The 14,092-nt window shown below is 42.4% G+C and overlaps 1 protein-coding gene across 7 annotated transcripts in view; it reads right to left on the bottom strand.

The window, feature by feature from the left end:
• The window catches only part of LAMA3 (laminin subunit alpha 3), a 274,529-nt gene that overhangs the window by 235,876 nt on the left and 24,561 nt on the right, over positions 1 to 14,092 (bottom strand). For 5 of the 7 annotated variants that reach the window (XM_086682631.1, XM_086682625.1, XM_086682626.1 and 2 more), the window contains one exon: positions 2,157 to 2,309. The exons of 1 other annotated variant lie outside the window; for it this stretch is intronic. In XM_086682631.1, coding sequence (XP_086538757.1) covers positions 2,157 to 2,309 — 153 coding nt within the window. Of the gene's footprint in view, positions 1 to 2,156; positions 2,310 to 2,628; positions 3,097 to 14,092 lie in introns of those variants that run through there. One more of the 7 variants, XM_086682630.1, reaches the window with a different exon arrangement.

The raw sequence follows: 14,092 nt of genomic DNA, 5'->3' as shown, positions 1-14,092 counted from the left end.
GAGGAAATGAATCTCCATCTCTTTGGTTCTTTTATGTAACACAAATACCTAGAGCAGGGCCTGACATAAATATTTGTCGAAGGAACAGAATGAAATAGACAGAAGGCACCCTCTAGTCTGAAAGGGGAAAGAAGAAGGTGCATCCGTTTTTCTATTGCTGCTTAACAAATGAACACAAATTTAGTGGCTTAAGCCAAAGCCACTTACTATCTTTCAGTTCTGTATTTCAGGAGTCTGGGCATGGCAGCTGCATTCAAAGCATTCACCAGATGCCTGGAAAGACCCACTCCCAAGTTTGCACATGTTGTTGGCAGAATCCAGTTTCTTATGGTTGTAGGATTGAGGTTCCCGCTTTTTTCCTAGCGGTTGGGTGGGGCTGCTCCCAGCTTCTGGAACATTCTTAGATCCTTGCCATGTGGCCCTCTCCACAGGTAGTTTATAACATAGCAGTTTTCCCCTTCAAGGTCAGCAGGAAATTTTCTCATGCTTCAAATCTCTTCCTTTGGGTAGGTCCCAGTCCCTTTTAAGAGCTCCCCTCATTAGGAGAAATCCTCAAAGATAATCTCCCTTTTGATCAACTGACTTGGGACCTTAAACATATGTGCAAAATCCCTTCATTTTTGCCATATAATGCCACTTTACCACAGGAGTGACTTCCATTATAGTGCTGCCACACTCAAAAGAGAGGGGATTACACTGGCCATGTGTGCCAAGAGGAAGGCATCCTCAGGGCCATCTTACCATACCACCGGAGGAAAAGACTGAAACCAGGTTTTCTTGTAGACCAGCTGGCCAAACAAAGCCAAAAACTATGGTAGTCGATGTCCACAGAATCAAGATTTCTAGGAAATGCTATAAAAATATCTTGGGGCACCTGGGTGGCTTGGTCGGTTAAGCATCCGAATTCGGCTCATGTCATGATCTCACGGTCCGTGAGTTCGAGCCCCGCGTCGGGCTCTGTGCTGACCACTCGGAGCCTGGAGCCTGTCTCAGATTCTGTGTCTCCCTCTCTCTCTGCCCCATCCCCACTCATGCTCTGTCTCTGTCTCAAAAATAAATAAACATTAAAAAAAATTAAAAAAAAAAATCTTAGCCACGCCCGTGTTCATAGCAGCATTACTCACAATAGCCAAAAGGTAGAAGCAACTCAAATGTCCATGGACAGATGAATGTATAAACAAATGTGGTGCACACATACAACAGAATATTATTCAACCCTAAAAAAAAGAAGGAAACTGACACCTGCTACAGTACAGAGGAACCTTGGAGACATTATGCCATGTGAAATAAGCTGGTCACAAAGGACGAATACTGTAGGATTCCACTTACATAAGATACCCAGGGTCGCTAAATTCACACAGAGAGAAGGTAGAATGGTAGTTGCCAGGCGCTAGGGAAAAAGGAGAATGGGGAGTTGTTGTTTATGGGTACAGAGTGCCGGTTTTGCAAGATGAAAAAGAATTCTGGTGACTGGTTGCACAGCAATGTGAATTTAACACAACTGAACTGTACACTTAAAAAAATGTCTAAGATGGGGTGCCTGGGTGGCTCGGTTGGTTAAACGTCAGAGTTCAGCTCAGGTCATGATCTCGCAGTTCATGAGCTCGAGCCCCACGTTGGGCTCTGTGCTGACAGCTCAGAGCCTGGAGCCTGCTCCGGATTCTGTGTCTCCCTCTTTCTCTTTCCCTCCCCTGCTCGTGCTCTGTCTCTGTCTCTGTCTCTCTCTCTCTCTCTCTCTCTCAGAAAATGAACATTAAAAAAATGACTAAGATGGTGCATTTTATATTGTGAGAACTGTACCATAATCAAAAGTAATAACAGTCTCTCTCTGCCCCTCCCCTGCTTGTGCTCTGTCTCTGTCTCTCCCTCTCTCTCAAAAATAAATAAACATTAAAAAAAGTAATAATAATAAATGTATTTGCCAATAAAACTATTTTTTTTACTGTTTTTAACTCTTTTGATAGACAGGTATGGGAGTCTGCACTGTGACAGACTGGATGTTAAGGGATGCAAATATTCACATAACAGTCTTCACAATGATTAATGACTTAAAACTGATGCTTATTTTTAAAATACAACTACTATTATATCAGAAATAACCACAGAAACAATGATCCAAACTAACTTTCCCCATTCCAGCTGGATGCGTAGCTTACCTGCCCTAGATCCAAGGTGACATTGACTTTGTTGTACTGTGTGCCTGAGGAGAGAGGAGGGCTTTGCCACCAGCGCTCAGATCCATCAATTGCATTGGTGACTGGATGTGCTTTCCTGGGGTCCTCAGAATTGCAATAGTCACAGAACTGGCCCTGGAGGGAAAAAAAGGAAAGCTCTTTTTTTGATTTTCAAATAATTTTTTCTTATCAATTTAGTAAAGAGGCAACTAAAACAAAGACCACTTTATACGGCTCAGAGATGTCAGCTGTTGAGATTCGTCATCATGTATTCTGCAGACAGTAGTAAGGCTTTTTCGTCTTCATTTAATCTTAAAGCATATCACCCATTTATACCTCTGTTTATCATGATTCTAGGATATATATTATACTCATCTTCCCATCTTTTACAGCTATGTTTTTCTTGTACCAGACAACACTTTAAGACGAACTGTCTTAAAGACGAATGTTGTACCTGAGATGCAAAGATTATCTGCATGTCTCTTTATGTACTACTCTGCAATCTCCATGTCAGGCACGAGGATACAAAGAGAACCCCCGTTTGCAGTCTCAGTGGAGGCGATAAGTACACAAACAACTGTAAGGCAAGGATACAGCAAGAGTATAATAGAATTCTGGGTCAAAGGTGATACATATTCCATGGGCTCGGAAAACAAGGTGGAAGAGGCAGAATTAAGTTGCCGGTGAGGGTAGACGTGACTTTGGTGAGTATCAATGAACGGCAAACAGGGAAGGTGCTCCAGGTAGAGGAACCAGCACCATCAAAGGCACAGAGGCCAGCAGGTCCAGTTTAACAACAGCGTGAGTAATCAAAGACAAGACCTGAAAGATAAATGGGAAGATAAAAGCTGGTCTGTGGATACCAAAGTGAGAAGCTGATAGTTAACTCCATAGATAAATGAGAATCCATTCTTATCTGGAGTGATATCTATTTGGTATTATCATCTTTACTGAATTCTGATTCTGCTGATATCATCTCATCTTCTTTTTTTTTTTTTTTCATTTTTTTTCATCTCATCTTCTTACTGAATTACTCTTTTGGGGGAGGCAAACTCTTGATTCTGTTTTGTTTTGTTTTGTTTTGTTTTGTTTGTGATGCAGAATTTTACAGACATTACCACCTGAAAAGCTGAATATATGGCCCTTTCTTATATACTGAATACATTTTAACTGGGTCAAAGGATCATGCTTATCCAGTGGTGGGCTTCACACACTGAACTGCTTTGCTCCCCAGTGAAATTACCCGAGAGCATAACCACCATACAGGAGGGGGATAAAGAAGTAAATTTACACCCACAGCCTTTCCAGAATGTTCTGCGACAAAATGGCAGCTCTGCCCTCTGACAAGCATCTTTAAAGTTCATTCTTTTTTAATTTTTGTAAATGTTTTTGTTCGATTTTTGAGAAAGAGAGACAGGGCGCAAGCAGGGGAGGGGCAGAGAGAGAAGGAGACACAGAATCCAAAGCAGGCTCCAGGCTCTGAGCTGTCAGCACAGAGCCCAACGCGGGTTCGAAATCGTGAACCACAAGATCATGACCTGAGCCAAAGTCAGACGCTTAACCAACTGAGCCACCCAGGAGCCCCTAAAGTTCATTCTTAAGTGTTCAAAGATAAATTTGATCCTGATGTGGAACAAAATGTGCTACCAAATGTTTTCATCTAGTGGGTAACTGAGGATTCTCCCATATGTGGTGATATATTTATATACAACTTTATCTTTTGATATTATGTGAAGACACTTGTAGAACTCAGAAGCAGCACCCTGGGATACGCAGCCCCATCAGTTTGTGTGATCAGAGACCATGTGTGTCTTCCTTGTCACCACACTTCAGCCAGCACATTGCCCTGCACATCACAGAAGCCCAATACGGGAAAGATCCCTTCAGAGATTTTTTTAAAGTTTATTTCTTTATTTTAAGAGAGAGAGAATCCCACACAGGCTCCGCACCATCAGCACAGAACCTGACACGAGACTTGAACTCAAAATCTGCGAGATCATGACCTGAGCCGAAATCAAGAATCAAGGCGCTTAACGGACTGAGCCGCCCAGGCGCTCCACCATCAGCAATTCTTAAAAATAAATGGGGGTTCTACAAAATGTTGCTATTATAATAAAAAGTGTAATTAAAAACTATTTAAGCTAAGACATCTAAACATCTGTCAATATTTTTCCTTTCGATGGTCTTTATTTTTCCCATTCTTTCCCAGAGAGAATTTTACCAATTTAGTTATTTATAAGGGAATTACATTATGACTCCTCAAAGTTTACAAGATTTATATACAGTTAGAAGCAAATCTCTTCAAGGATGTGGATGCCTATGACCTCTATTTATCTCCATCTCCATAACGTAGATGTAAGGAATGGAGAGGATGCTTTTTGTGTTGTTTTGGTGATTCTCAATTTTCAAATAATTATGTTAACAATTAAAGCGAACATTTACAGAGCACCTTTAATGCACCAGGCATCGTGCAGTTCCTACTTGCACCCTAAGATTATAACTTCTATTTTACAGTTGAGGAAACACAGTGAATTACATTAAGTAATTTCCACAAGAATCACACAACTGGTAAAATGGTAGAAGCAAAGCTTAAGCCCAGGGCCCCAGAAATATGTGGTCCACCACCCTGTACCTCTCTTCCCCATCTAGGGGCTACAACTCTGGTTTATTAGACATTGTGGATAGTCTGTAACATACATTCCCTCCTGTAACTGGTCTTAAAGATAGCCTTCACAATAACCTAAGAGTTCCCGTTCCAAGGCCTCTCTCATTCAGAATCATATTGTTTCTGCTGATACCCTACTCCTTCTGCTACCCCAAATCAAACTGTGACCTGTTATATTACGGATAGGAACACTGGCTCCAGAGCTCTAGCACTACTAATTGTCTCATCAAGGGCTAATTACTAAAATATGAATTTTGAGTGTGTGAACAACAAATAATTTGAATGTACGTATTCAAAAAATTATAATTTCATGAGCAAGAGAACACTGCAGTTACCCAAGTTAGTGTCAACACTGATATTTGGCAAGCTAACTAATATAACAGATACGTAAGTTAAAGATGGATTTCTGGGGCGCCTGAGTGGCTCAGTCATTTGAGCATCCAACTCTTGATTTTGGCTCAGGTCATGACCCCAGGGTCATGGGATCAAGCCCCATGTTGGGCTCCACACTCAGGTGCTTAAGATTCTCTCTCTCCCTCTGTCCCCCTCCCCCACTTGTGCTCTCTCTCTCTCTAAAATAAAATATAATTAAAAATTAAAAATTATAAGAAAGATGAATTTCTAGTAGTGAAGTTTGCCTAAGTGACAAAAATAAGCCAAACCCTTCTGTTCGTCTCTACATGTCTACATGTGTCATTAGTAAAACCTCTGGCGTTCTTCAGCTGCTGCTAAGGTGCTTGGTCCTTTTGAGAAAGCTAAGGCCATGTGGGGTCGGGGCGGGGGGGGGGGGGGGCTCTCACTTCATCCAATGACTAGCTCCGCACCCAGCGCTCGCCCGCACCGTGGCTTCTGTCTTGGAGCTTGCCTGTGTCCGCCAGGCCTTCACCCTGCACAACAATGGAGTGACAGTCCCGGAGGAGATCAGTGTCCTCACTAAAGTAGTGGGCGTGAATGTTGAACTTGTCTGGCCAGGCTTGTTTGCAAAGGCCTTGGCCAATGTCAATGTTGGGAGCCTCCTCTGCAACGTAGAGGCTGGGGGACCTGCTGGGGGTGCTGCGGGCTGGTAGCTGGGCAGGGTCAGCGGTCAGTCCAGATGTCTGCCCTCAGTCCATCTGCCATCACACCGGACTGCAGGGCACTCTTCCTGTGATGCCCCATGAGAGGTTTTTGTTGGTGGGCAGGGCAGGCGGTCAGACCAGCTGCCTGCCCCCAGTCTGCCTGCTGGGGCTGTAGCCACACCGATCACCAGGACACTCTCTCTGTGCCTCTGGCCATAAGGAACGGCCGCTGGGGATGCCGATGCACTGGTGTGTGTGGTTATCTTCCCCTCTTCCCAGAGCAGGAGTCACTTTGGAGTGGCGCTGATCCCTCCTGGGGTGGTTTGCAGGGCGCGCTGGGGCAAAAGCGGCTCTGGAGGGACACATGCCAAATGGGGCAGTGGTGGATGGGGCAGGTCTGCTGGGGAATACACGGGTGCTAGCAGGATAAGTGGAGAGTACTCACACTGGTTCCCAAAACTGTCTCACTATCTACACTGGGAAGGGAGGGGGCTGAAGAGAAATGTCACCACCAGCACCCCTGTCAGAGTGGCTAGAACCAAAAAGACAAGAAATTCAAGTGTTGGCAAGGATGTGGAGAAAAAGGTACTCTTGTGTGCTGTTGGTGGGAATGCAAATTGGTGTAGTCGCTTTGGAAAACAGTATAGAGGTTCCTCAAAAAAATAAAAATAGGATTACCATATGATTCACTAATTCCACTACTGGGTATCTACCCAAAGAAAACAAAAACACTAATCTGAAGATATATGCATCCCTAAGTTTATAACATCATTATTTACAACAGCCTAGATATGGAATCAATTCAAGTGTCCATTGGTAGACAAATGGATAGAGAACAGCAGTGTGTATATACAACAGAATGTTACTCAGCCATAAAAAAGAATCAGATCTCTGAGGCGCCTGAGTGGCTCAGTCAGTTGAGTGTCCGACTTTGGCTCAGGTCATGATCTCATGGTTTGTGAGTTTGAGCCCCACATCAGGCTCTTTGCTGTCAGCACAGAGCCCACTTGGGAACCTCTATCCCCCATCCCCTCTCTCTCTGCCCCTCCCTTGCTCTCTGTCTCAAAAATAAATAAATGAACATTAAAAAAAAAAGTGAGATCTCATCATTTGCAACAGCATGGATAGACCCACGGGGTATTATGCTAAGTGAAATAGACAGAGAAAGACAAATAGCATATGATTTCACTCTTATGTGGAATTTAAGAAACAAACAAAATTTATTAAAAGAATTTCTAAAATCTAAATAAATGAAACAACTGTTTTCTTGGATAGGGTTATATCAAAAACTTACAATTCCCCAAAGTTGATCTAAAAGTTGATACAAGTCCAATGAAAACTCAATAGAGATTCTCCTGGAGCACAGTCAGATAATTCTAAAATTTATATGGAAGAGTAAAAGACTAAGAAAAGCCAGGATATTGCTGAACAAAGAGAGCAGGGAGAAGGAAGCCTGCCCTTCGAGTATCAGGGCTTACTATGAAGCTGTTACAATTAAAACAGAGCAAGATGAGAGAAACGGTTCTCCAGGACAGAAAAGAGCCCAAAACAGACTGTGCATTTTTAAAACCTTAGTTTATATACAGAGGCACTACATCAGATCAGTGAGCTAATCCATATCCAATGGAAAACAATAAAATCAAATTCCTACACAAGCCACAAATGAAAATCAGCTTCAGATGAATTAAGGACTTCATGTCAAAAATAAACTTTAAAGCCAATTAGTGAAAAATACCAGAGAATATCTTTTAGAATTTGGAGGAAGGAATGATTTCTTAAACAAGATTCAAAAAACATTGACTACAAAAGAAGAGAGGGACTTGACTATGGTACTAAAATTAAGAATATTGGTTCACCTTAAAGAAGTAGAAAGAAGAGTTACAAACTGAAAGACATTCACAGTATACAAGTGGCAGACAGTCTTTCATGACGGCTGCCATTAATTCCTTCTGTGTGTGTGTGTGTGTGTGTGTGTGTGTGTGTGTGTGTGTGTATGTGTGTCTGCCACTTCACACATCAAGAGGTAGAGGCTATCTTCCCTGGAGATTATTCTCTCCTCTCGAATCCAGACTGACTTCATTATTTGCAGAAGCAACATTCTGGGATTTTTGAGCAAAGGCCTTAAAAGGACTAGCAGATTCTGCTTTCCTCCTCTTGCAAGCCAACCTCCAGGTAAAAAGTCCAACTACCCCCAGATCACCATGATATGAGAAAGCCCCCGCTAAGCAAATGGAGAGGACACACGGAAGACCACAGAGACACCTGACGTGTTCATAAAGCCTTCTGGGACTGTCCAGTCCTGCCTAGGCAGCTACTGAATACACCTGAGCTATTCCAGGTGACACCGCACAGAGCAGAAGAACCATCTAGCTGAGCCCCGTCACCCCATAGAATAACGAGAAAAAAAATTATCGTTTTAAGCCACTAAGTTTTGGGGTGCTGTCTTACACAAGAATCAATACCTGAACGAAAAACATAAAATCAACAAAGAATTCTCATCAGAAATATATGCCAAACTTCTGCAAATCAATAAGGAAAGTATAAACAGATCACTAAAAAGAAGGGCAAAAGTAGGAATAGGTATTTTACAGAGAGGAAACACATACATCAATAAGCATTCAAAGAAATGTTCACTCTCACCACCATTAGTGATCAAGGCAGACCACAGGGTCATACTGTTCAAAATGTGAGGATAAGGGGGCTTCTGGGAAGATGGCAGCGTAGGAGGACGCTGGGCTCACTGCGTCCTGCGGATCACTTAAGATTCCACCCACACCTGCCTAAATAACCCAGAAAACCACCAGAAGACTAGCAGAAATGGAGTCTCTGGAGCCAAGCACAGACGAGATGCCCACAGAAGAGGGTAGGAAGGGCGGAGAGGCAGTGCACGCTCCACGGACTGGCGGGAGGGAGCCGGGCAGAGGGGCAGCCAGCCGGCCAAGCAGAGCCCCCGAGTCTGGCTGGCAAAAGCGGAGGGGCCGGATGGAGTGTGTTCGGACAGCAAGCGGGACTTAACATCTGGAAGGTTACAAGTTAACAGATCTGCTCAGAGAACGGGAGGGCTGGAGGACAACGGGAGGGAGAGTTGTTGAGCCCCGGACGACAGAGCTCAGCTTGGCAGGGAACAAAGGCGCTCACCAGCGCCATCTCCCTCACCCATCCACAGCCAAAATCCCAAAGGGAACCAGTTCCTGTCAGGGAACTGGCTTGCACCGGGCAAACACCCAACACTGTGCTTCTGCGGATCCATCCCTCCGGCAGGTCTGACTCCCTCCCGGTGCCTCAGGGCCCCTCCCAAAGCGGATCTCCGAAGGAAAAGCGAGCTGAGCCTGCCCCTCCCGCCTTGTGCACCTTGCCGATCCACCCCAGATAACATGCCAGATCCCCAGCACCACAAGCCTGGCAGTGTGCAAGTAGCCCAGACAGGCCACACCACCCCACAGTGAATCCCGCCCCTAGGAGAGGGGAAGAGAAGGTACACACCAGTCTGACTGTGGACCCAGCGGTGGGCTGGGGGCAGACATCAGGTCTGACTGCGGCCCTGCCCACCAACGCATGTTATTCAAGACAGCACAGGGGAAGTTCCCCCGCAGTCCGCACCACTCCAGGGACTAGCCAAAATGACGAAACGGAAGAATTCCCCTCAGAAAAACGTCCAGGAAATAACAACAGCTAACGAACTGATCAAAAATGATTTAAACAATATAACAGAAAGTGAATTTAGAATAATAGTCATAAAATTAATCGCTGGGCTTGGAAACAGTATAAAGGACAGCAGAGAATCTCTTGCTACAGAGATCAAGGGACTAAGGAACAGCCAGGAGGAGCTAAAAAAATGCTATCAATGAACTGCAAAATAAAATGGAGACAACTACGGCTCGGATTGAAGAGGCAGAGGAGAGAATAGGTGAACTAGAAGATAAAATTATGGAAAAAGAAGAAGCTGAGAAAAAGAGAGATAAAAAAATCCAGGAGTATGAGGGGAAAATTAAAGAACTAAGTGATGCACTAAAGAGAAATAATATACACATAATTGGTATTCCAGAGGAGGAAGAGAGAGGGAAAGGTGCTGAAGGTGTACTTGAAGAAATCATAGCTGAGAACTTCCCGGATCTGGGGAAGGAAGGCATTGAAATCCAAGAGGCACAGAGAACTCCCTTCAGACGTAACTTGAATCGATCTTCTGCATGACATACCATAGTGAAACTGGCAAAATACAAGGATAAAGAGAAAATTCTGAAAGCAGCTAGGGATAAACGTGCTCTAACATATAAAGGGAGACCGATAAGACTCGTGATGGATCTCTCTACTGAAACTTGGCAGGCCAGAAAGGAATGGCAGGAAACCTTCAATGTGATGAACAGAAAAAATATGCAGCCGAGAATCCTCTATCCAGCAAATCTGTCATTTAGAATAGAAGGAGAGATAAAGGTCTTCACAAACAAACAAAAACTGAAGGAATTCATCACCACTAAACCAGCCCTACAAGAGATAAGGGGGATCCTGTGAGACAAAGTACCAGAGACATCGCTACAAGCATGAAACCTATGGACATCACAATGACTCTAAACCCGTATCTATCTATAATAACAATGAATGTAAATGGACTAAATGTGCCAACCAAAAGACATAGGGTATCAGAATGGATAAAAAAACAAGACCCATCTATTTGCTGTCTACAAGAGACTCATTTTAGACCTGAGGACCCTTTCAGATTGAAAGTGAGGGGATGGAGAACTATTTATCATGCCACTGGAAGTCAAAAGAGAGCTGGAGTAGCCATACTTGTATCAGACAAACTAGACTTTAAAGGCTGTAACAAGAGATAAAGAAGGGCATTATATAATAATTACAGGGTCTATCCATCAAGAAGTACTAACAATTATAAATGTCTATGCGCCGAATACGGGAGCCCCCAAATATATAAAACAATTACTCACAAACATAAGCAACCCTATTGACAAGAATGTGGTAATCACAGGGGACTTTAATGCCCCACTTACAACAATGGATAGATCATCTAGACACATGGTCAATAAAGAAACAAGGGCCCTGAATGATACATTGGATCAGATGGACTTGACAGATATATTTAGAACTCTGCATCCCAAAGCAACAGAATATACTTTCTTCTCGAGTGCACATGGAACATTCTCCAAGATAGATCATATACTGGGTCACAAAACAGCCCTTCATAAGTTTACAAGAATTGAGATCATACCATGCGTACTTTTGGACCACAATGCTATGAAGCTTGAAATCAACCACAGGAAAAAGTCTGGAAAACCTCCAAAAGCATGGAGGTTAAAGAACACCCTACTAAAGAATGAGTGGGTCAACCAGGCAATTAGAGAAGAAATTTAAAAATATATGGAAACAAACGAAAATGAAAATACAACAATCTAAATGCTTTGGGATGCAGCGAAGGCAGTCCTGAGAGGAAAATACATTGCAATCCAGGCCTATCTCAAGAAACAAGAAAAATCCCAAATACAAAATCTAACAGCACACCTAAAGGAAATAGAAGTAGAGCAGCAAAGACAGCCTAAACCCAGCAGAAGAAGAGAAATAATAAAGATCAGAGCAGAAATAAACAATATAAAATCTAAAAAAACTGTAGAGCAGATCAATGAAACCAGAGTTGGTTTTTGAAAAAATAAACAAAATTGATGAACCTCTAGCCAGGCTTCTCAAAAAGAAAAGGGAGATGACCCAAATAGATAAAATCATGAATGAAAATGGAATTATTACAAACAATCCCTCAGAAATACAAGCAATTATCAGGGAATACTATGAAAAATTACATGCCAACAAACTGGACAACCTAGAAGAAATGGACAAATTCCTAAACACCCACACACTTCTAAAACTCAAACAGGAGGAAATAGAAAGCTTGAACAGACCCATAACCAGCGAAGACATTGAATCAGTTATCAAAAATCTCCCAACAAATAAGAGTCCAGGACCAGATGACTTCCCTGGGGAATTCTACCAGACATTTAAAGCAGAGATAATACCTATCCTTCTCAAGCTATTCCAAAAAATAGAAAGGGAAGGAAAACTTCCAGACTCATTCTATGAAGCCAGCATTACTTTGATTCCTAAACCAGACAGAGACCCAGTAAAAAAAGAGAACCACAGGCCAATATCCCTGATGAATATGGATGAAAAAATTCTCAATAAGATACTAGCAAATTGAATTCAACAGTTTATAAAAAGAATTATTCACCATGATCAAGCGGGATTCATTCCTGGGATACAGGGCTGGTTCAACATTCACAAATCAATTAACATGATACATCACATTAATAAAAGAAAAGATAAGACCCATATGATCCTGTCAATCGATGCAGAAAAAGCATTTAACAAAATTCAGCATGCTTTCTTAATAAAAACCCTCAAGAAAGTCGGGATAGAAGGAACATACTTAAACATCATAAAAGCCATTTATGAAAAGCCTACAGCTAATATCATCCTCAATGGGGAAAAACTGAGAGCTTTCCCCCTGAGATCAGGAACACAACAGGGATGTCCACTCTCACCGCTGTTGTTTAACATAGTGTTGGAAGTGCTAGCATCAGCAATCAGACAACAAAAGGAAATCGAAGGCATCAAAATCGGCAAAGATGAAGTCAAGCTTTCACTTTTTGCAGATGACATGATATTATACATGGAGAACCCTATAGACTCCACCAAAAGTCTGCTAGAACTGATACATGAAGTCAGCAAAGTTGCAGGATACAAAATCAGTGTACAGAAATCAGTTGCATTCTTATACACTAACAATGAAGCAACAGGAAGACAAATAAAGAAACTGATCTCATTCACAATTGCACCAAGAAGCATAAAATACCTAGGAATAAATCTAACCAAAGATGTACGAGATCTGTATGCTGAAAACTATAGAAAGCTTATGAAGGAAATTGAAGAAGATAGAAAGAAATGGAAAAACATTCCGTGCTCATGGGTTGGAAGAATAAATATTGTTAAAATGTCAATACTACCCAAAGCTATCTACACATTCAATACAATTCCAATCAAAATTGCACCAGCATTCTTCTTGAAGCTAGGAAAAGCAATCCTAAAATTCATACGGAACCACAAAAGGCCCCAAATAGCCAAAGTAATTTTGAAGAGGAAGACCAAAGTAGGAGGCATCACAATCCCAGACTTTAGCCTCTACTACAAAGCTGTCATCATCAAGACAGCATGGTATTGGCACAAAAAAAGACACATAGACCAATGGAATAGAATAGAAACCCCAGAACTAGACCCACAAAAGTATGGTCAACTAATCTTTGACAAAGCAGGAAAGAATATCCAATGGAAAAAAGACAGTCTCTTTAACAAATGGTGCTGGGAGAACAGGACAGCAACATGCAGAAGAATGAAACTAGACCACTTTCTTACACCATTCACAAAAATAAACTCAAAATGGATAAAGGACCTGAATGTGAGACAGGAAACCATCAAAACACTAGAGGAGAAAGCAGGAAAAGACCTCTCTGACCTCAGCTGCAGCAATTTCTTACTTGACACATTCCCCAAAGGCAAGGGAATTAAAAGCAAAAATGAACTATTGGGACCTCATCAAGATAAAAAGCTTCTGCACAGCAAAGGAAACAATCAACAAAACTAAAAGGCAACCAACGGAATGGGAAAAGATATTTGCAAATGACATATCGGACAAAGGGCTAGTCTCCAAAATCTATAAAGAGCTCACCAAACTCCACACCTGAAAAACAAATAACCCAGTGAAGAAATGGGCAGAAAACATGAATAGACACTTCTCTAAAGAAGACATCTAGATGGCCAACAAGCACATGAAAAGATGCTCAACATCGCTCCTCATCAGGGAAATACAAATCAAAACCACACTCAGATATCACGTCACGCCAGTCAGACTGGCCAAAATGAACAAATCAGGAGACTATAGATGCTGGAGAGGATGTGGAGAAACGGGAACCCTCTCGCACTGTTGGTGGGGATGCAAATTGGTGCAGCCGCTCTGGAAAACAGTGTGGAGGTTCCTCAAAAAATTAAAAACAGACCTACCCTATGACCCAGCAGTAGGAATTTACCCAAGGGATACAGAAGTTCTGATGCATAGGGGCATTTGTACCCCAATGTTTATAGCAGCATTCTCAACAATAGCCAAATTATGGAAAGAGCCAAAATGTCCATCAACTGATGAA

This window comes from Puma concolor, chromosome D3 (assembly GCF_028749965.1).
Source record: "Puma concolor isolate L17-30 chromosome D3, mPumCon1.1.hap2, whole genome shotgun sequence".
In the NCBI taxonomy this organism is placed as follows: Eukaryota; Metazoa; Chordata; class Mammalia; order Carnivora; family Felidae; genus Puma; species Puma concolor.
Note: the sequence above shows the minus strand (reverse complement) of the source record. Positions and strands in the feature narration are given on the sequence as shown.